The sequence below is a fragment of the Notechis scutatus genome, chromosome 3 (assembly GCF_049901735.1).
Source record: "Notechis scutatus isolate UNSWTSFEM ecotype Mainland chromosome 3, rNotScu1.2, whole genome shotgun sequence".
NCBI classification, from domain to species: domain Eukaryota; kingdom Metazoa; phylum Chordata; class Lepidosauria; order Squamata; family Elapidae; genus Notechis; species Notechis scutatus.
The window spans coordinates 24,406,327-24,430,119 of NC_142011.1; the positions used below are offsets into that span (position 1 = coordinate 24,406,327).

General features: G+C 40.0%; 1 protein-coding gene across 4 annotated transcripts in view; it reads right to left on the bottom strand.

Annotated features, from left to right (window-relative positions):
* Positions 1-1,491: 1,491 nt before the first annotated feature.
* NCOA3 (nuclear receptor coactivator 3) overlaps positions 1,492-23,793 on the bottom strand; it is a 132,904-nt gene continuing 110,602 nt past the window's right edge. For all 4 annotated transcript variants that reach the window (XM_087959301.1, XM_087959302.1, XM_026665005.2 and 1 more), the window contains 11 exons: positions 22,827-22,965; positions 22,295-22,489; positions 21,401-21,637; positions 20,890-21,016; positions 18,685-18,856; positions 16,449-16,748; positions 15,711-15,815; positions 14,541-14,766; positions 13,245-13,419; positions 12,236-12,377; positions 1,492-5,106 (listed from right to left, as the gene is read on the bottom strand). In XM_087959301.1, the coding sequence (XP_087815427.1) occupies positions 5,095-5,106; positions 12,236-12,377; positions 13,245-13,419; positions 14,541-14,766; positions 15,711-15,815; positions 16,449-16,748; positions 18,685-18,856; positions 20,890-21,016; positions 21,401-21,637; positions 22,295-22,489; positions 22,827-22,965 (1,830 nt within the window). In that variant the 3' untranslated portion in view covers positions 1,492-5,094. The remainder of the gene's footprint in view (positions 5,107-12,235; positions 12,378-13,244; positions 13,420-14,540; positions 14,767-15,710; positions 15,816-16,448; positions 16,749-18,684; positions 18,857-20,889; positions 21,017-21,400; positions 21,638-22,294; positions 22,490-22,826; positions 22,966-23,793) is intronic.

Sequence of the window (23,793 nt, forward strand, 5' to 3'; positions counted from 1 at the left end):
ATCCTGATCCAGAGAAGAGTACAACTGCCAAATTAATGGAAGACAAAGAAGGTTCTCCTCCCATAACCTGCACCTATTGCTTTGATGAGGTGAGGTGACACTGAGATTCCAGGAGGAACCCAACCCCCCCCCCCAAATTGTACACATTCTTCTTCAGGGGACAGCCGGTGTCCTGATACCAGAAGGCCTTTGCAGAAACAGGACTTCTCTTAGCAGGATTCATTCTGGGCTTTTTCTGTGCTGGTCAGCTTCTCAAAAGTCAAAATTTCTACAACTCCTGTAAAGTCATGAGTGGAGATACAGAGTTGGGCCTCATTAGCATAGTACCAGTGCCTCACCAAAACATTACAGATTATCTTTCCCAGGTAATTCGTAATATCAGAGCTTTCACACATGGCACATTGAGGAAACTAAAAGACTGGGCTTTTTAAAACCCAAAATAGAAATAGTGAAGGGCTTGACCCTTTCTCTCCCACCAGCAATTGGAATTACCCATTGAAGGGAAAAAAATTCTGTCACACGTTGTCCCCAATCCTGAGCCCGTGTAAGCAGCTCAAATGGATATCATAATTTTATATCATACACAGCTATGAGATCCAGTAAGAAAAAGTGAGAGTCCTCCAAATCTCAGAAATGCACCTTTCATCTCATTCTCAAAACTGAACCCAGAATAGAAGGGATCCAAATAATCGTTATCAAGAAACCCTTTTAGTTGCCACCCTACCACTTTCTTTACTTTCTTAAAGAGAATTTGGTGACAGGAGTATTGTGATCTACGATGGTTAGATCAAGTGATGGCTTCCCAAAGAGTGCACAACATCACCTATTTCAAGACAGATGACATTGCAAACTTTACTAAGTTGAAAGCTTCAGCACAAAATTTAACCTACTTCCTACCTTATGCTAGATAAAACCTGTGTAGGAAATCGTTTGTTCAATTTACATCCATTATTTACATAGAAGTATATGGGAGATAGCTAAAATATCACAATTTACACTGAAGTTTGTCACGTGGCTTACAATCTAAGTTTAAATCATTTTGACTGGTTTTTCAAACAACTGCATAGAGAAAAGGAGTTTCAGTTTAAATATGAGTAAAGGATACATATAACCAATGTTAGCTTTAAGTGGCAACCACAGAACTTGATCTGTGCTGGCTGTTTTATATTTACAGATCACATTATGGAATAATAAGTGTGGTGTAGGTATGGAAGCATTCTATGGAACCATTATGTTGAAACTTTCATCTAGTATCAAATGTGTTGCAGGCAATTATGCCACTATATGCTATCAACTACGGTAATTATATTCAGTTTTTTTCAGAATGAAAAATGTTTCCTTTATGCATTATACCAAACTCCGTATGTCACCTGATTTTTGGAAGTTTAACTTACATTAGTCAGTTTGCCAGGACAGAATCTAATTCAGGAGTAAAAATGTAAGTGAAAGTATATAGTGTTTACAATTTGTGATTTAATCATGCCACCAAAGTTCAGTTTCAAATAGAAACATTTATTTGCATTATTATCCACATTCAAACAAAACAAATTAAAACAATATAAACAAGACCACATCCCAAATTAAACCCTTTGTTTAAAATGCCAGCGCTCACAGGAGGCTTTGTGTGATGTAAAGATCAATTGTACAAGTGTAAACTAATTCCAGAATTAATTTTAAATACTGTATACTTTTCTCGAGATAACAAATATTGCTCTCATTTGAAGGCTGCCACATGGCAATCGACTACTAAATTGTCTATGCTAGTTTGTGCAACTGAATGTTTTTATCTGAAAAAGATTTTACTAAAGTAGAAAGCATAAAGAAAAAAGTGTAGGTAGAAAGTAGCTAAATTGGTTAACCAAACACAAAGAGAAAAGATGCACTCTGGCAAACAAATTGGATGGGATGAGAAGGGGCTTATTACAGACACAATTTTAAAAGACACCAGTACCTTCTAATCTTTTTGCGATAATAAACCATCCAAATGCTGTACGATCAGCAGTACAGCTACTAAACATCCAGCAGCAGGATGCTTTTAAAGGAGAATTTTTGTAGCTCAGGGTTGAAATAAGGGGTCCTTGGTACCCTCAGAGCTTGTTCGTTTTTTTGCAGATGTTTCATTACCCAAACAAGGCAACATCATCAGTGCTAGTGATGATGACTACATTTCAGGTACTTAGCAACTAGTTCACATTTATGACTGCAATACCCCATTTTCATGTGACCACAGTATGCAATTTTTTGCCAGTTTCCAGCAGTCTGCTGGTTTCTGACCTGTTATTATTGTGTGGTTCACTTTAAAACTGCATGATTCAGATTTATAACCCTGTGATTTGCTTAACTATTGTTATAAAATCAGGTCCAGTCACGGGTGTGTCTTGTGACCATGGTGACTTCTGACCAAAATTCCAGCCCCAATTGCAGCTGAAAATTGATACTTTGAATTAACAATACTTAAGACTATTCTTCTTAGTAGTAATTCAAAATGAATGTATGATTGTTTTTCAACTTAATAAAATTAAATTTGAAATTGTTGGAATCAAAGAAGTAGCAAGAGGAAAAAGAATCAGTGGACAACAAATACTATCAGATGTTAGAAATAGTCAGGAATACTCATATTCAGGAAAAATTAATTTGAAAATATAATAATAATGAAACCAGAATTAAAAAAGGAGAAAACAGAAACTTTGTCAGATGAGAGACCAAACTTTACAAAGCAACTAAACTCACAGCTGTTACCAAAATCCTCAAGGCTTATAAAAATTGAATTTTTACCAACTGTTCCAACTTCATAGGAAGAGTTCTCACATTACTCAGAATGCTTCCCAGGATATCAGAACAGCCCCTTTCAAACTTGAAACTAGTTAGGGATTCATAAAGTTTTGCACACATCTGCTTTTTAGCTTTTTACCATGAAGTTGCACTTTGCAGTTAAAATGGCTTCTAAAAAGCTTTTTATTTTACTGTAATAAGATCCACAACACAACAAGCCTCAATTTAGAGGCACCTTGAATGCCCAGATATGTGTGCAACATATTTTCTCAATTTATTTACTATTAAGGTTTTAATATGTAATGAGATGTGGAGTTTCATCTAAATTACGCTTTAAATAATTACTCAAAGCTATTACAATTTAAACATTAATATAATTCATTAACTTACAGATTAACTGACAATTTCAGAAAAAGTCAAAGAGTCAGGAAGCATCTGGTCATTTGAAGGGAAATATGCACATCAGAACACACATAACTCTGGATCAAAACTCAAATATTTAAAAGACAACTTTAAGAAAATGAAATACAATCACTGGGTGAACAATATAAAAAGGCAGTAAGTTCAGTGTGTGCTCAAAATACAGCAGCCTTGGAGTTGAGGGAGCAAAGTAATTGTATCAGAATAAAATTGCAAAGCTTCTGCAAAAATTAAAATAAATTTCCAATACAAATCAAATACTGTAATGAAAACCATCAGTTTACATATTCAGGAAGAACTAATTGGAAAATGTAATAGGAATAATGAAACTACACACTACACTGCTTCAGATACTTTAATCTACCTTTTGAAATAGTTCATTCTGAATCACTAGTTATTTTCCTGGAAAAAAAGGCAATACACAGACTTTCATTTATTTGCCATAAATTGAAAGAAAAACTATGGCATTTCTAGCCTTAAATTGTAGATAATGATATGAAGGGTAATGCATAAAAATAAATTTATTTATTGCCCATATTGCAATAAGGTGTAATATAATTAATTGCCATTCATAAAAGATTCTGGGTAAGTTACAGAAGAGATTTGGCCTCCAGATGACAGAAGACATTTAATACACACAAAAACATGTTCTGAGTAACACTGAATTTCTTTAAAAGTTAGCCAAGTGGCCTGGAGCAGAGGCTCTTTTGTTGAAAAAGCAGATTATATTAAAAATTCAACGAACTGTTAACAGCTAAAATGAGCCTTTTTGTCATCAAATTGCTCTCTATTTAAAAAAAAGTTACAAAGTGCACACTTAAGGTATAGAGAAAAATTTAAGACCACTAAAATATGCTCAAAATATCTTAAAAAGCCAGTACATAATTTTCTAAATAAATTGTCAGAAACCAAGAGACAACAAGGGCTATAGTTACCCAGCTCCAAAACCATTTAAATAATAATTTTAAAAAATCCTATTTGGACGACTCTAACTAAGTTGAGTTTACAGAAATTATCTTTTGTTAAATAGCTTCACAAACTCTGCAAAAATGAGTTAGTGACCTACAAAAGTCATATATTTATCGTACAACATCTCAGGATATTTACAAAACATATTCACAAAGTTTTTTTTTTTCAAACTCCAATGTCTTTTTTGAGTTTTATGTGAAGTTCAGGAACTGTGATTATTGCTTCTATTACCATGATTAGAAACACAGTATGTAACAGCAATTTAGAATGATCTTATAAGGGGGAGGGCTCCATCCAATCATTCTTAACCATATTGCATTTCCATATACCATTTTGTAAAGTGCACAATCCTGCACATCAGGGTGGAGATCTCTGTCATAATTATACATATCTCCGTGAAACCTTTTGGCATGATTTGGATTCTGTGACTGGTATGAGCTGAAATATGCACATCCAAATTCCAACATATGGAAGCAACCTTAACAGCAGCATGACAGTTGAGTGCTTTGTCATCAAGCCCAAGAACTACATTCTGTTAGAGGCTCTTACTATGTAATTCAAGATTATTACTAAGATTTCTCCAGGCACTTTGGTCTGCCTGTGGTTGTGGGCTTTGAATAGCTACCATAAACAGAATTAATCTACAAACTATCTGCCCATTACACCTACTCAAAAGTTGTTGCCATGTTCCAATTGTAGAATGCCAAAGTAATATTTGACCATTTTATAACATTATACAGTAACGTTTTGATTCTATCAATCACATCCAAACTTCATAACTTATAAAGTCACTTAGGAGATCTTCATGGAAAGGGGGAGTGGGTTTTTTTCCCCATAAGGCTACATGTTTGACATGACACTCGTGCACTTTTCTGTAATACAGTTTACCAACATCTATGGCATCAGCCTGTTAAGGGATCCTGGCAGGATATGTCAGCAGTATTTCTGCAAAAAAGAACAATAGAAAAATATAAGAAACACTAGAATATAGTGAAAGTAATATTGCAATTCTAGGGATTAAGTATATTGGAACACTACAGAATGAATTTTGATAGAAAGATGTCAGTTACATTTGAACTCTTATATTCCCAAGAACAGGATCCCAGAGTTACAATCCTGGAACGACAAAGAATTACAAATTCTTCATCTTGCAGAAAGCTAATGACAATCTATTAAAATAATATAGAATTGAAAATATGTGAGAAAAAAAGGAAATATACAAGAAAAAGACCAAGCAGACCAAGTATATCTAATTTATGAATTCGACCTGAAAATATTGAGAATATCAACCTTAAAAATAGTCCCAAAGGTACTGGGACTTTCTTGGCTTTTTTCCTTTGAAAATGTTTTGCTTCTTAGGAGAACTCCGAATATTATGCAATATGACATAAATGGTATTAATGGTTAGAGAATGGGTACAAAATGTAAGAAGAATAGATTAATGTAACCAATATAAGAGGCCTTAAGAGAATAATATGGTAGACACATAGAGTATAAGGTATATAAGATAGAAGCAACTACAGATAGATACAATAGATATGTGTTGATGTATATAAAGAAAAGATATGTAATAAGATTTATAAGATATATATTTATAGATGCCAATGTGTTGTTAAAAATGTGAATGAGATTTGTATTTGTGGAAAATATAATAAAAATCTATTAAAAAAAGAAAAAAAAAGAAAATGTTTTGCTTCTTATCCAAGATGAGATGTCTTCTTGGATGAGAAAGGGCGTTGGTACTTACCTGATACGCCCGTTCTCTGTGAGCTCTGAAGAGCATCCAGAAGTGGGGGAGGTGCTTCAGTCTCTTCTGGAAAGGCTGGTCTTAAAACTCCGGGACGCTCCTCCTCCTCCACAGGACACCTCCTCAGCGTCCTCCAGTTTTGCGAAGACTGAGTGTCAAAGTCCGGAACTCATCACCTAATCTAGATCCCTGACCGGAACGGAACCCCACCAGACAGAAAGAAATGGGTGGGGCTGGATGCTCTTCACAGCTCACAGAGAACGGGCGTATCAGGTAAGTACCAACGCCCTTTCTCCCATGAGCTGTTCAGAGCATCCAGAAGTGGGACATACCAAAGCTTGGCCTGTCCTTAGGGAGGGACTCCGTCTGGATTGAAATCCACTCCTAAACTCTGTGGACCCTCTGCAGGACTCTTCTGCCAAATGAAGCGTCTGCTGAGGCATAGACATCAATTTTATAATTTCTGACAAAGGGTGATGGTGAAGCCCAAGTTGCCGCTCTGCAAATTTCATCTATGGAAGCCCGTGTGGCCCATGCTGCTAATGTTGCCGCACTCCTTGTCAAGTGGGCTGTAATGCCCTTAGGAACTGAGATGGACTGGCATTCGTAACTTTTAGCTATGGTGGCTCTCAACCATCTACCAATGGTCGTCAACGACACCTTGTGTCCTAAAGTGGATGGGTTGAAGGATAGGAATAGAGCCTCAGATTTTCGAAATGCCGCCGTGCGGTCTAGATAGATGCTTAACGCCCTTCGAACGTCAAGTTGATGCCATTGATGCTCCAGTCTATGAGATGGTTTCGGACAAAAATTTGGAAGCACCAACTCCTGCGCTCTGTGGAAGACTGAATTTACTTTAGGGGTGAACGATGGATCCAATCTGAGAACCACTCTGTCCGCATGAAACACGCACAGGTCCTTTCTCATCGACAATGCTGCCAATTCGGAAATCCTCCTTGCTGATGTGATCGCAATTAAGAAGACCACCTTATATGTCAGGAATTTGAGACTAGCGGTTCTTAAAGGCTCGAACGGGCCAGTTGTAAGTGCGGTTAACACCTTGTTGAGCTCCCAAGTGGGATAGCAGTGAATTACAGGAGGTCGTAAGTTTGCAGCACCCTTAAGAAAGCTGCGGACATGTGGATGGTGCGCTATGGAATGAAGGTCACCCCAGGATATCACCGAGGCTAAGGCCGCCACCTGTCTGCGTAAAGTATTTGGAGATAGGCCCTTGGTCAACCCCTCCTGTAAAAAGTCCAATAATTGTCCTATTGATGGGGCGGTTGGGTTGATCTTAGACCCCCGGCACCAGCGGACCACGTGGCCTCGTATATACGATTTGTAGAGGACCGTCTGGATGCTTGTATGGTGGCAATGGCATCCTCTGAAATCTGTCGGGTCCTTAAACGGCTCCGCTCAACCCCCATACGGCTTGGCTGAGCCATTGTGGATCCGGGTGAAGCACCAGCCCTTGCGAGAGGGAAACCCTTGACGGTGGAATTTTCCAAGGTTGTTCTCTCGACAGGTCCTGTAAGTCCGTGAACCAAGTTCGCCTGGGCCAGTAAGGGGCGACCAATATCAATTCCGCTCGTTCCTCCAATGACTTCTGGACCAACCTGGGTATTATAGGGAGTGGAGGAAACGCATACAGAAGTCCGGGAGGCCACTGACATCGCAGGGCGTTGACGGCCTCCGCCCCCTGAGTCGGGTACCTTGAAATATACCAGGGCAATTGGGCGTCGAGGGGAGAGGCAAATAGATCGATCACTGGTTGCCCAAACCTCCGCACTGCTTACTGGAAGAAAGACGGGTGTAGGCGCCACTCTGTCTGATCTATCGCGGCCCTGCTGAGCCAGTCCGCTTGTGTGTTTAAGGCCCCTGCTATGTGCTCTGCCTTGAGCGACAATAGATTGGCCTTGGCCCACTTGAACAACCTGGCCGTCTCCAGCATCAGAAGTTTGGAGTGGGTACCCCCCCTGTCTGTTTACGTGGGCCTTGGTTGTGATATTTTCTGTCAAGACCAGAACGTGGCGTGATTGGAAAAGGGGTAGAAAACTGCATAAGGCCAGGTGAACTGCTCGCAGCTCCAACAGGTTGGTGTTTTGTGATTGTTCGGAAATAGTCCAACTTCCCTGTGCAGTGTGGGATTGGAAGTGAGCTCCCCATCCTACCAGGCTGGCATCAGTTGTGATTGTTGCCCTACAAGGTTCCTTGAAAGGACACCCCTTGTTTATCGTGTTTTCCGACCACCAGCGGAGCGATCAGAGAACATTGTGCGGTACCTTTATCCGGACGTTGGAAGTGGCTCTTCCGGATCGCTGGAAAGGTAGCAGGAACCATTGCAGATCTCTAGAATGGAATCGAGCCCAAGGCACAATGGAAATACAAGTCAGTTTCCCTAACAGTCGAGACAGAACTGCCAGGGAAACCCTCTTTAAGGCTCTGATCTCTCTGGCCAAAGACTGCATACTATTCAACCTGTCCTGAGAGAGAAAAACCTTGCCCTCCATGGTATCTATCACTGCCCCTAAATGAACTAACCTAGTTGAAGGGATCAAATGGCTTTTATCCCAATTTATGGAAAAGCCGTGACCTTGAAGGGTCTCCAGATTAATCTTGGTATCCAAATTTGCTTGATGTCTGGAAGATGACAAAATTAAAATATCATCCAGATAACATTGTAAACGAATAGATTTGACCCTGAGGGAGGCAGCCAAAGCCGCTAGGACCTTGGTAAAAGTCCTAGGGACCGAAGCCAGACCGAATGGCAGGGCGATATATACGTAGTGCCGATCACAATAGCAAAATCTAAGATATTTGTAGTGAGCAGGTCTAACTGGTATATGTAGATAAGCCTCTGTCAGATCTATAGAGGTCAGGACATTGTTCTCTCTGATGCTGAGCAGAATGGACTGGAGAGTAGTCATCTTGAATTTTCAATAAACCAATGATCTGTTCAGACGTTTGAGGTCCAGAATTGCCCTCCAGCCCCCCGAACTCTTTGGGACCACAAACAATAGAGAGTAACAGCCTTGACCCCGTTGTTCAGATGGGACCTCTCTAATGGCCCGGATATGCAGAAGATGATTGATAACCTCCTGCATCAACGCTCTCTTAATGTGGTCCGTGGACCTAGGGCTCCTAATGAAAAAGTTCGGGGGGGGGGGGAGGATTGAAACTCTAGCGCCAAACCAAACCTAACAGAGTCCCTGACCCACGCATCAGAGGTGGAGCTGTCCCATTGATCAGCAAACAATTTTAGCCACCCTCCAATGGGAGCTGCTGTCAAGGACTCACTTGGGGCGATGAAAAAATTGGCCTCCGGTACCTCTGGGTTTTCTTCTGTTTTGGCCTCCCCGCTGACCTCTATCGGAAGATTCCGACCTATCCTGTCTAAAACTGGGCCTGTAGCCTGATGTTCCCTGCAATCTGGGAACGTATGGGCCTTGATAGTAGGGCCGAAAGGAGCCCCTTCGAAACGACTGGGGCGTTCTGTTTTCAGACCTCCAAAAAAGAGGGGGAAGCACTTTTTTCTTGTTTCTATTCTCAATAAGCAGGGGCTCCAAGACACTGCCAAATAATTTATCCCCCGATATTGGGGCTGATGCCAGCTTGCATTTATGCTTGGTATCCGCCTGCCAGTACGTGAGATGCTATTGCTCTAGACGAGAATTTCACTGCATTAAATGTGGCGTCGGCGGAGAATTCCACTGCTGCAATAATCTTAGCAATGTCCTGGTGGGCTCTGACATTTGACGCCGGCAATATATCCCTCAAGTGGAAGAGCCATCGGAGGGAGGACCGTGTAAAAAAGGACGCCGCTGTAGCTGCCCTTATGGCCTAGGCGTCAGAAACATGTGCCCTACAGAGTGCCAACTCTGCTCTCTTTTCCTCCAGTCTCAGGGCTTCCTCGGCCTCGTTGGGAAAGGTTGAAGAAGAGGCCAGTGCCACAATGGGCTCATCCACCTCCGGCGTTTTGAGAAAATTTGAAAACTCTGGTGCCAAATAATAATATCGTTTATCGTACCCTGTTGGGGCTGGGTAGGATGCTGCTGGTGCCCATTGATTTTGTACTAATTCAGCAAACATACGAGGGACAGGAATAGTTTCTGCCTCATTAGCCGGTTATGAGAATATTAGATCCTCGGATTCGTCCTGACACCCTGTTGACAATGTATGAGGGCTTGATGTGCCTAGTTTAGCGGTGTTCTTTGCTTTGAACAGTAAAGATTTAAAGAGGTGCGGACGAAAAAGGCCAGAAAAGGTAGGTTGGTCCGGAATGAGGCCTTCGTCATCCGACATTCCTTGTTCTAGTGGGTCAGCCTCTGACAACCCCAACTCCATCTGATGGATTGACCCCACCTCCATGGGAACATCCTTGTCATCTAATTCCACCTCCTCCCGAAGACCCTGGACTGGTATGTCAGGAATATTGGGGAATACCTGAGTTTGATGATGTCCCATATGCGCAAAGGATCGAGCAGACAGGGATCCCGCTTCCAAAGTAGCCGAAAAGTGTCTGGTTTGGATGGATTGCTGAACTCTAGCTGCAATGCACTTTTGTATGGCCATCTCCATCCATTGCCTCATTTCGATGGGAATAGTCTCAGGTAATCCCTCCTACTGTCTTAAACCAGTGGCCGTAGGGGTGAAAGTTGCCTCTGGGATTCGCCGGGCAGTGCTCATTGGAGGAGATATGCCTATGGGAAGCTGTCCAGAAATAGCCTGTCTGGGCTGGTGGGATAAGTCCAAGAGCCCCAACAATGTATTTGGGCCCTGATCTGATTGTTGTGTCATAGCCATCTTGTCCATCTCCCTGGCCCGTTTCTGCAACTGCCTTTCCAAGGCTTGGTGCCATCTATGGGCATCCTTATCCGCCGCCTTAGAGGCCTTTTTGGGGCCCACTGACTTATCTCGGGACTTATTTGTCTTGGAGCGGAAGACGTTGTCACCTTCCATTGTGGAGGACTGATTCTCGTGCCACTAACTTTAATTTTTTTTAAAATTATTATTATTATTATTATTATTATTATTATTATTATTATTATTATTATTATTATTATTACTACTACTACTACTACTTAGGGGTGATGCCTACCCCTGTGGTTGAAAGTAGAACGCTTCTCCAGGAGTGTAAGTCTATATATATCTATATATCTATATACACACACATACACACACACACACACACACACACATATATATGCACATATACATATATGTGCCCAAATCTACATGTAAAACTATGTATATGGGAAACAGTATCTAAGGGTCCCCAACAAGAGAAACCCCCAAGCGCTCCAAGCAATAAATATTCTGGATCCCTGTTCCCCAACAAGGGAAACCAGCTATACAGGGCCTGGATGGATCCTTTCCTGTCAAAAACGTCCCGCTGTTTGAAATGGCACTTGCGGCTTCACTCCAATGTAATGATCCAAAAGCAATTGCAAAAGGAAAAATTCCTGTTTAAGGACTAGCCTGCTTATCCAACACCAGCAAGATAAAAGAGAAATAATGCCAGGGAAGTGGAGTGGGAAGGTACTTGCCCCGGTCTCCAAGAAGGGAAACCAGCGGAGAATGGTGCCTGTGATATTTAGGCGCAAACTTGAAGCCAGACGTTGAAAATGGTGGGAAGGCAGAATCTCCGATGTTAATTGCCTGAGCAGTTTAACAAGCCGCTGCTGCTGACTCTCTAAATTGTCAGATAAATGATCCTGTCGGTCGAAACGGCAAGGAGAAGTGAGCCGCGGCTCCGAGCGCTCCGCCAAGATTGCAGAGATAAGACGATCGGGGGATTAGATAAGCTAATTGCCTTCTCAGGCTGCCTGCGGAGTGGCAGGCTCTGCCAGCCACAAAGAACTGCTCTCAAACTGATCGGGGGGATGACCTAATAGAGCCACAAGCCTTGAAATCGCCAAATTAATTGGGGGAAAATTTACATGCTGAATTAACCCAAGAGCAAACCTGAATTTTGACTAGCTGAATCAGAAAACTGTTCCAGTCAGGGAGTGCACAACCTCTTACCAGGAAGGCTGAGCTAAAACTGGGGGACGCTGGGGAGGTATCCCATGGAGGAGGAGGAGCGTCCCGGAGTTTTAAGCCCAGACTTTCCAGAAGAGACTGAAGCACCTCCCCCACTTCTGGATGCTCTGAACAGCTCATGGGAGGAGCAAAATGTTTTCAAAGGAGAAAAACCAAGTTAGTCCAGTTGCCTTTTGGAAAAAGCACCTTTGGGATAACCATGAGAATCTCCACAGATTTCTACCTTAAAAGTACTTCAAGGAGCTGATCATAGCTGGTGATCTGTAGAAATTGAATGTCACTTACCTGATCAGGACCCATGGCCATTCCTGACAGAGGCATAGTATTGATATTCATTTGGGCCATGTGGCCTCCACTACTGTTCATATGCATCATATTGTAACTTGCAGGATTCCCTGGGTGACTGAAATGCTGCTGTGGAAAAGAACTACGGGACATAAGAATACAAAAAAAAGATAAATTATTGAATACAGTAATTACAATTTTACAAGACATGATAGGAGATGGTAGCAATATCATCAATATCGAAGTGGCTTTCAAAATGGCAGACATCATTCAAGATAAACAAGTATAACATGCATAGCAACGGTCTCTAATTTTAATTTCTATTTTTCTTATACTTCTAAGGTCTGCAATATCTAAGTTCTACATCTTTAAAATCAAATACTCTAATGTTTATCTGAATACAACACTTTACCTATTAAATATAAATGGGAATAACCTAATTTATATCTAACAGAGTAACATGTTCAGGTTAAGATTGAGATAAAAAGTTTATTTGGTCATATATTGGCATTAAAAATATCAAAAGTATCAAAGCCAACAGTGCCTTCTGCAAGCAGTGTGTACAGTAATTAATCACTGATGAAATCAAGAGAATGAAACAAATGACTATTTCAAGAGCAAAGATCACAGAAGTTCTTAATTTGACCTGTAATCTGAAATTCTCTCTTACAAGAAATTCTGTCCTTTGTAGCACCTGTTACATTAAATAGGCCACATGGTCTATAGCCTCTCTACCATGCAGAGAGCAGTATATCCAAGGAAATGAGTGGAACCTCACTGGAAGGATTGAGCAATTGGAGCACTTTTTTCAGAAAATTCCCATTTTTTTAGCTGTATTTTTTAGGATCTACTGACAGTTGATACATCAAGTAGCAGTTAAACTAAAATCTGAAGCAAAAGTAGAAAAGCAGGAAAGAGAAAGGTTTCTTCCTATTATTTTCCCTTGTAATTGAAAACCTACATTGGTGCTGTCATTGTCATTTGAAAATGCCAAAAAATTTTCTCTCACCTGCTCCTGGCAATGTTTCCTGAAGGCCATCCCTTCATCTCTGGTGTTGGGTACATTGGTGAAGCCTGGGGATGTGGCAATATTGAGTTTTGTGAGGGTCCAACTCTTTGAGCCATCATGGCATTAGGAGGACTTGATACCCTGCTGAAGGCAGGATCAGGTTGCTGGCTCATTCCTTGAAAAGGACAGTTTGGTCATTATTTCTAATTCAATAAACTTTTGTTTAAGAAAGGAATGCTTTATGATGTCTTTAACAACACCAATCTTGGTATTAATTAGTTCAGCATGTAGTTTACAAGATGGACCCTAGAAAGGATTTCTTATATTTGTCTTGAATTTCACTCAGTTTTAACAAATCTTTGATCGTATAAAACTAGCTACTGAACTGCAGACATTGTTCCCCTACTGGTATGTATGTATGTATGCATGCATGCATGTTTGTATGTTCATTGTGCTATTGCTAAGTCACAATCTAATTGTATCTAATCCACAATGTATTATTCCTTTAGTAGGTAAAAGATTTGCAGCAACATGCAATTTGAAAATTGCACCCTTTGCTTCTATTAGAACTTACAGAAAATGTTTTTCAAAATTTCTCTTCATCTGATTTAGTCAAATCCTCACTAAATAAAGTACCTAATGGTATAATAGAAGAAAGCATTATTTTGAAGAGCCCTAATACTCAAGATAACTGCATTTTTAGTTTTATGTCAGTGTTAAAAGGTCAAGACTCCCTCTTCTCTTATGGATTTTGATATTAACCAAACTGATATACTTTCTTCAATTCCGCATGTTGCAAATAGATATGAACATAGAACGTATATTCACCTAGCATATCTATGTGGTTGCTAGAAGTCAAAAATGACTTGATGGTACATAATCAATCAATGTGATCAGACAAACTAATTTGAACTCATTCTGAAAAATTTAAATTGTTGGAATGCAGGAGAAATAATTTGAACATAGGAAACCAAAGCAACACATTTAAGATACGTGTATTGCTCTGGAACCATTTCACTGGCAGAAGAAAAACATTTTGAGCAATTAAGAAATAAATGAGCAGTAACTGAAATCAAAGCCCTGCAATCAACATAATTGCAAAGTAAAGATAAATGCCATCTAATCTTAAGCCTCTCTCTGACAATTCTATTTTAGATCATTTGAAAATTACCAATCTCCTTCCTGCTTATATTTATTTATATTAAGCTTTCGTCCTTAAGATCACAGGTACTTCATTTATACCAACATTTAGGTCCAGAAGAAAGAAGAAGAAAGCTGAACCAGTGAAATGAGTACCATAATTTGAAGAGTACGGAAATTGTTGGGGTGGGACAGGAGCCATCAGAGAGCCTGTAACAGCACCATCAATGTTTCCTGAGGCGGTCACATTCGGGGGAGGACTGAAGGCTGGAGGTTGTTGCTGTTGCTGCTGCATCATCATGGCCATTCTTTGCTGTCTGAGATGATGACTTATTAACTCCCTGTTGCGTTGTGCCACCATCTGAGCATTAAGGAAGCCTTGCTGTTAACACCAAAACAAGAGGACAGGGAAGAAGCCATTCACCATAAAAATACTTAAGTGTGTTGTAATACTTATTTAATAAATTAAAACTCTGATGGAACATGTACATCAATTCTACAGTGAAAACCCATATCATGATCTAGTACAGGGGTCTCCAACCTTAACAACTTTAAGATTTGTGGACTTCAATTCCCAGAATCTGGCTGAGAAATTCTGGGAGTCCACAAGTCTTAAAGTTGCTAAGGTTGGAGACCCCTGATCTAGTATACAATATTTCAACTCATTGTCTGTCCGCTCTATTTGTGCAGCCAAAATCACACAATCCATGCAGAAGAGAGCAGTATTAGGTTAGCCCAAACTCTGGACAGAATAATCTGAAATAATAGATCAGGGGTTGTCAAACTGGATTTCTTCAAGGGCCGGATCAGCATTGTAGTTCTCCACAGGCTGGCAGAGGAGCGGAAGACAGGAAGGACTCCCCCTGCTGGCCAATATGGGCCACACGGAGGCCTCACAGGGCATCCGCCTGGCCTATTTTTGGCTGGCAGAGTATTGCAGGAGGCTGTGGAGACCAAAAACGGGCTACGGGAGAGGCACCGCGGTCAGTCCTTTGCTATTTCCAGGCCACGGAAGTCCTGCGGGCCAGATTTAAGCAACCCATGGGCCAGATCTGGCCTGCGGACCTTGAGTTTGACACTCCAGTAATAGATGATCATCTGGAAAATCCAGGGCTGGAGCCTTGACTGACAAGTCCATCCATCATGGAGTAGTGTCCCACTTCCGTGTTGTTATAAACTAAAATATACCTATGTAAGCTCTAGGATGTCCAAATACAGAATATGGGAATGTGATTACATGGAGAGGAACAAAAATGTAAGTAAAGCAGGACATGGGAGGCCCTTGTACAGTTTTATTTCTAACACATAATGGCCTTAATGACTCACTTGTGATCCCATCTGGGGAGGTAGAACAGGTCTCATCACCGATGCACCACCAGGATTGGTATTTTCCATTTTCATATCAAGCGTTTGACAAGCCTGATTCAAAAACTTAAGAAAAAGGAAGCAATATATTGTAAAAGATCTATATTAAAATGTATCACACATGTAGTCGAATTATGATCGTTTTTGTTCAGCAACCAAAATGATGTTGGTGCTGAATGAAACAACTTATCACCGCTGCTCAAAATTGCCATTGCAGTGCCTTCATGGACTAATGATTGTGACCTTGGCACTTGGCAATCTCATTTTTACTTATGACCGGTTGCCAAACCCTCTGCTAGTGAATGGGGGTTTGCTCTCTGCTTATATACAGTAGCTTGCCCTGCCAGTATTTGGAGGGGGTGAGGTTTTCTCCTTAGTAGTTCCTTAATTAGGATATTGCCTACTGCTAGATTGTTTGTCTAGTGTTAATTCCTGCTTATCTGGGAGTTGGTTGCTAGAAAGCTGCTGGAAGGCCTTTTTGTTTCTTTCTTAGTTTTTTTACTGTTGATTTTTGACAATCTTTTCCAGCAATCAACATCCTGTTCAGCAGTCAGATATGCAAGGAATACACCAGACAAACAAGCAAGCAGATTAGCACAGCGATGAAGGTTGAATTATTACTATTAAACATTCCAATAGGAAGGAAAAAAATCCAAACGTTACACTTTGGCACAATCCTGCTTTTTCAGAACATATTACCTGCTGTCCTTGAAGCCTCTGCTGGAGTTGCATACGGAGCTGCTTTGGTGCATTGGTTCGCGGTCTCATAACATTTGCTCTGGGATGCATGGCTTGCATTGGAAAATTGTTCTGCTGGTTCATCTGATTCATCATCGAGTTAAAGGCTGCCTGTTGGCCCTGAATGCTGCCACTAAAACCACCGGGCATTCCTGCTCCTGGCCCATGGTAGGGTTGTCCATATATTGGAGGCTTCTGATCAATCATGACTGCAGAATCTTGGCCATGAAATGCTTCATGTTTGGATTCCAAAGCTTGTCCCTTCAAAAGAATAGGGAACTATGTATCAAGTATGTAATTGTACTGTATATAGTGCCAGAAGGGTACTACGTGTTAATGCATTGCTTCTAGTTGGAATAATGCATTTATATCAACGGCTTGGTTTAAATGGTTCCTCTGATTCCTACTATTTCACAATAACGATGAGTAGTGAGTGAAGAGGATTTGCCTAAGATATTGATGGTTACAGCCAGTATTAGAAAATTAAGATGCAAAAGACTGATAGAGCCAGCATGTTATTTCAGTGTTCAAACCTGAGTTAAAAAAAAATGTAGTGAGCCCTAGACCACTTAAAATAAGTGAGATACGTTCAAACTGTATGTATTTTTATAACATTCATTTGAAGTGAGACTTCGCTTAAAAAGTGCACTTTTAAAAATAAAAGTTATGTTATATACCGTATTTGCCGGCGTATAAGACGACTTTTTTGCCCTGAAAAACATGCCTCCAATTGGGGGGGTCGTCTTATACGCCGGGTCATCTTATATGCCGGAAAATAGTAATTGGGAAGCACTGCGGCTGCCCGCAGCTGAGGCACTTTTGCGCACCGTGGAAACGAATCCCGTGAAGCCGAAAGGAGCAGCCAGCCTTCTCCCAGCTCCCAAGGAAACGAGGCTCGCACCGCCCGAGCTCCGCTGAGGTATCCGGCTGGGGCTGTCAGGAGTTGTTACCGCTGGCGCGGCTCCGCGCAGCTCCAGTCCCGCATTGCCTCGGGAAGGGAAAGGCAAAACCAGGAGCCGCTGCTGCCATTGCAAAGCGCCGCCGCGGCTCTTCCTTTTTGCCTTTCCCTTCCCGAGGCAACGCGGGACTGGAGCCGCGGAGCTGCACCAGCGGTAACAACTCCTGACAGCCCCAGCCGGATACCTCAGCGGAGCTTGGGCGGTGCGAGCCTCGCTTCCTTGGGAGCTGGGAGAAGGCTGGCTGCTCCTTCGGCTTCACGGGATTCGTTTCCACAGTGCACAAAAGTGCCTCAAAAAAAAAAAAGTGCAAAAGTGGAAGGCGTGCGGAAGAGGGGCGAGTATATAACAAACTATATTTTGAGTGGAAATGTTGGGGGGTCGTCTTATACGCCGGGTCGCCTTATACGCCGGCATATACGGTACATTAAAATAAAGAATAGGGAACTTAGTTCACTCTCTGCAACAATATATTGCATATATTAATAGACACATAGTGAACAATTTTATTCTGTGTGTGAGAGAGGGAGGGAGAGAAAAAGAGAATATACCCGGAGATAATGACTATTGGGGGAAGGGCATAACTTGCCACTTCTTCTGGCACTTCTATCAAAAGGTAATCTTGGAACATAATCTAAAAATCTCATTCCTTAGCTCCACTGCCTCCTTCCATTCAAATTATATTAACAGCATCTGTCATTCAACTAGCAATCTGCATCATTCATTTAACAGTAATTAATGCAATGGTATTGCAGCACATTTGCTAATATAGAAAAAGTATGTACATATCTAATTACAATTATGTACAATAGACAATGGAGCATTGAAGGAAGTACTAGGAACAAAACAATTTTAGATGAAAGAATGTCTTTAATTATTAAATGGAGCATTTGTCTCACTATGATTTTCCAGGTTTTAATTGTGGCACTACAGTATCTTGTGCAGTATTTTGTATCATTTGTTATTAATAGTTTAATTAACCTTATACTTATAATGTATACTTAAAACTGAAAAAAATTCTCACTGAGCAACGATAAACTGAGCTTAAACTGTGCTCAGTTTGGGGAGAAGGTGAGGTATAACAGGTGTATACAATCTAAAATCAATTCTCATAGAAGAATCTGTAATCTATAATAGTGCAGGAAAAAAACTGTAGCAGGACTAATTCAGTAGCATCCTTATAGTTTACACTATATTCAGCTAGCCAGAAAATAAAGCGTTTAAGAGGATCATTTACTTACTTGGTTTACAAGATCAGGAATTCCTAAGGCTCTATCAATTTCTTCAAGGCTAGTAACATCAGTATTGCTTAACAATGCATGCAGCTGATCTAGTAGAGCTCTTTCATCACTTTGCCCATCTACATTTGGAGTATTATATAACAGGTCATCCAAGGAATTTCTAACTAACTGCCTAGAAAGACAAACATTGAAAATGAGCAGGATTTTATATATTGAAAGCAAGAACTTCTCTGCTAAAATTAATTCTGAAGAGCCCTTGAGAAAAATCTAAGATGAAGGGAGTAAAGACGCTAGTACCAAAATACAAGAATTTTGTCATCCTGAATCTGAAAAAAGGGTCTCTTTAAACCAGGGCTGTCAAACTCGATTTCATTGAGGGCCACATGAGGGTTGTGTTTGACCTTGGGGGAGCAGGGTGGGCATGGCAAGCAACGGCCTCCTGACCTCAGTTTTCAGCTGCGATGGCCTCCTGCAATCCTCTGCCAGCGAAAACGGAGCTCAGGAGGGCCATGTGTGGCCCTAGCAAGCTCCATTTTTGCTGGCAGAGGCACCACAGGCAGGTCCTTCGCTATTTCCAGGGCAGCCCCGAGGGCCGGATCTAAGCACCCCGAGAGACGGGTCCAGCCCAAGGGTTGGATCCAGTTTGACACCCCTGTTCTAAACCAACCCATTGATTCAAACGTAAGTATTATACTGTAAATGTAGGCAAAATTGGCATATCCAGTTGTCCCACTGAATCACATTTCAGATTCTTTTTTGTGCTTATGATTTAATGTTAACTTTTCTGAGGCCAACCATACTGAACATATTCCCTTAAAAAAACTTCTGTGTTTCTCAGGATAACAAATGAACTTTAAAAAGCTGAAGTTTATTGAACTATAATGGAGCTTTGCTCATTCCATTTTATTTTATTGTAGGTGTGTTATACTTCAAAACAAAATAGTATATTCTTCTCTGCCCTATACTTTCAAACGTTTTCCTTCCTATCCGATGCTTTTAATTCTTGTTAGCTAGCCAGCTGCCCTAAGCTCTGCTATGTTTCATGGGGGCGGGGGGACTTCTGGAAGGTATGGAAGATGAAAGCGAAAGCAAGGATACACCATTTCTGTATTTTATTTATTTATTAAAAACATTTATTTTGGTTCCTATCACATATACGGGAGGCTTACATCATTAAAATTCTGCAATATAAAAATCTTCTAACCCTCTCCATTCCCATCCCTGAAGTAGCAGCAAGCACGATCAAGCTAGGCACTTGATCAGCTCCGGGGCAATCTAGGGACCTTAGGCCCACCAAAAGAACCATGTCTTCAGAGGGTGGGGTGTTAATTTATCTCGGAAAGAATGATACTTCAGAAGGAGGGAACCGCCACAGAGAAGAGTCTTCTTCTGGTTCCTATTAAATCTACTACCCTGATAGGACACATAATATACCTGGCCTTCTGGCTTTGGTGGGTTGGGTAGATGTAACTGGGGAAAAGCAGTCCTTCAAATAATTTGGCCCCAACCCATTTTACCAAGAAAACTAGATAGATGTATAAGATAAAATGATTGACCACATAGGACAAGATGATGGATTCCTCAGGTCAGAGGGCACCATAGAGGAAAAGCTGAGAATCTTTTAGAGTACTAATTGTGTGTATGATGAGGCTAGATAAAAGCTTTCTAGATATTTAGTTGCTGATGTTAACATACAGGAAAGAAAATCCGAAATGGCAAAGACAGAATTACAGTTGGAACATGAAAAGTTAAAAATGCATGAATATGAGAAAGCTCAACCAGGTGAAGGATGAAATTAACTACCCACTTAGGCATCAGTCAATTAAACACTGGCATCTTAGGTATTAGCAAATTGAAATGAACTGGAATGGGATACTTTCCACCAGAAAATCATACTGTTTTCTACCCAGAACACAAAACACAATGAATGAATGGCACTACTTTCAAACTCAGTAAAGATATAGTAAAGAGAATACAATCCAGTCAATGAACAAATAATATTAATTAGATTTCACAGACAGCCTTTCATAGGATGGTTCAAACTCCAAACACTGATGTAGAAGAGGTGGTTATAGTCATAGTCAATCTGATATCAATATAACATATTTTATTAGCAATATTTGATGTTTTTTGGTTTGACCAAAATATTTTACTTATTTGACTGTGACCAAACAATAAAATAATCAGCCAACTAGTAATTATTACCTGTCTTGCAAACCTTGAGCTGCTTGTTCCATGGAGACTATACTGTCGGGCCATACATTTGTTTGATTAGATGGTCCTGGATGTGCATAAGGATTGCCTCCCATTCCTACATTAATCTCATTTGACCCTATTAAAAAAGGAAACAAAATACACATTTTTTTTCATTTGCAGAAACTACAAATATTGAACAGCAATTTTTCAATGTTAAAAATAGCACTACGGTGATTAATAAATAATAGAAGCTATATTCCTTTGAACATGGACATTACAAGATTGATTATTATGGCAGCATGCTTCATGCACAAAATGATTTAGATCTGAATCATAACAAGTCTCAAAAGTCTTATCCAAAAAGAAATGAGTATTAATTTCCCAGTAAAGTATAAAAACATGCAAATGCCGATTAATAGCTGGGAAAAATATGAAAGGGAAAGAAAAAGAAGGGGGCTTAAGGCTGTGCCTAAGATCTGAAATACTAAGGTTTCAGTAAATAACAATTATCATAACTCACTCATATGGATCATTTCCTGTTGGAGCATTGATCTGGTGCCAGGAATACTATTTGACCTCATGGGCAAACCAGGCATGGATCCTCCCATGGAAGACCGGGCAAGAGAAGAACTGCAGTCTGACCCAGCCCTTGCCATTGAACCAGAAGCTGTAGACTCCATTCTGTTCAGTTTTGAATTTTGTAGACTCCAATCGCTTGCTGAATGCTGATTCACTGAAACATTTCTGTTACATATCCCTGGAAGAATTAACATATTTAAAGCATTTTACTTTCATTACTGAAAAATATGGAATACATTCCACTTAATTATAGATGGTATTTCTGCTCCTCCTCACATTCAGATTATAATTCTAGGTCAAAACTGAAAGTATTGCACATATTAAGGTATTTCCCCCACCCACCCAACCTGGTATATGCTGAAACTACAATTTAATGAAAACTCAGATTTGAGAAAGACTACACAGTGGCTTTTCTGCCTCTGGATTACTACCAGCAACAACATATTAAAGTCAGGAAACTCTTGTGTAGAAACATTTTGTGAGCTAGGCAGAGATTTCCTCAGAAAAGCCAAACTTTTTAAAAGAGGGGGTGGCATTTCAAATATCCTAAACTGTGATTCATAGTTGTAATTGTTTAAAATGCAACATGCAAGCTTCAAACCTATAGAATCCATCTTTTCACTCTGCACCTATACATCAAATGTTCTAGGCACTAAAGTACAGAACAGTCATGTCAATCATTTGTGATTTCAAACTTCAAATTTGCAAACCATACCAACCTACATTTGAAATACTTGTTTGTTGGAGGATTGCAAATCATCTTTTCATCATACAGATACAGTTTATTAAAATGTTGGGATCCTAATTAAGGTAAAGAAGGGAATTACAAACAAACCCATATTGGCTCCAAAATTTTCTTGATTTTCAATCATTCTTGGTCTCTCCGCCATCATATTTTGCTTCTGTAACAATGAATATGAACTAGCACTTCTCACTGATGAGACAGAATCCACCGATATAGGACTATCTAAAGATATGGCTCTGTTGAAAGGAGGGCGGATGAATTGCCTAGACTGGGGACTTCTGACACCTATTGAAAAATTAAAAGAGAATTGTAAATGCAACATCTGTAAAAAATATCTGTGTGTTCAATTATTATTATTAAAGAAATTATTACATATAGTGAAATGTTCCAGAAAAAAACTTATATTCCAATGTGAAATTAAATTAATATAGTATTTCTCTTTCTCTGTACACTTTGTGTTAACTAGCTACAGGTTCAATTCTATAAAGGTCAAGAAAATACAATCTAATATACAAAAAAGGAAAAAAACCTAACAATAAAAATGAACTACTGTACTGATTTTACTGATTTATAAATATAAACTATTTTGTGAAATAAAATCAGAGCACAAATAATTCCTTACCCATTGGTGTATTTCCTTGGCACAGAGGTAGCTTATTTCCCATACTAACTCCATTTGTAGGTACAGGATTATGGCAAAAATCTGAACTATTTAGATCACCCAAAATTGCATCTAAATTATCCACCAACTCGCCACTTATCTGGAAAATATTTTAAATAATGAATTTAGTTTTTAAAATTTCTAGAATGGATTTCATAAGCTAATATGGACTCAAAACATATGCCTCTGAGACTTAGCATTAGCTTTTAAATCAACAAAAACAAATAGACAAAATAAACAGAATACATTTTTGTCTAGGAAGAATAAAAATAACTATTCTGTAAGCACATACACACAATCCATTTAAAGGATAACTCAGAAAAAAGGAAAGTGATTGCTCAGTTGTTCATTCTTTCATTTACTTAACCTAATAGAATCATTTTAAAATATTTATTAAAATATTCAATCTTTTAAAATATTAACTATTTCTTCTTTAAATCTTAAAGGTGGAATCTACTTAAAAGAGATATTTCAGCTTTTCTCCTACCGAAAGGAATCCCTCTTCAGAATCAGTCTCACTTGGAACTAGCCTTGTAAAAATCTTTTTAAAAGACAATTTCTATTATATAATTGAATTAAGAACAAAGTAAGACAGAGATGTCAAACTCAATTTCATTGAGGGCCACATCAGGCTGTTATTGACCTTGGGGGGCTGAGTGGGCGTGGCCAGTTGGGTGGGCATGGCCAACTTGACACCACTCTCCAACCTGCTGGCATGTTTCCTCTTTGCATTGGGTAGACTGGGCTGAAGCCATGCTGGGCAGACGTTTCCTCTTCGCATTGGGTAGACCAGGCCCAACTGACATAGGCCAGCACCTTACATTTTCCAGGATGGCCCTGAGGGCTGGATCTGACCATATTGCAGGCCACATCCAGCCCACGGGCCTTGAGTTTGACACCCTGATGTAACACAACTCCCTCTGGAGTT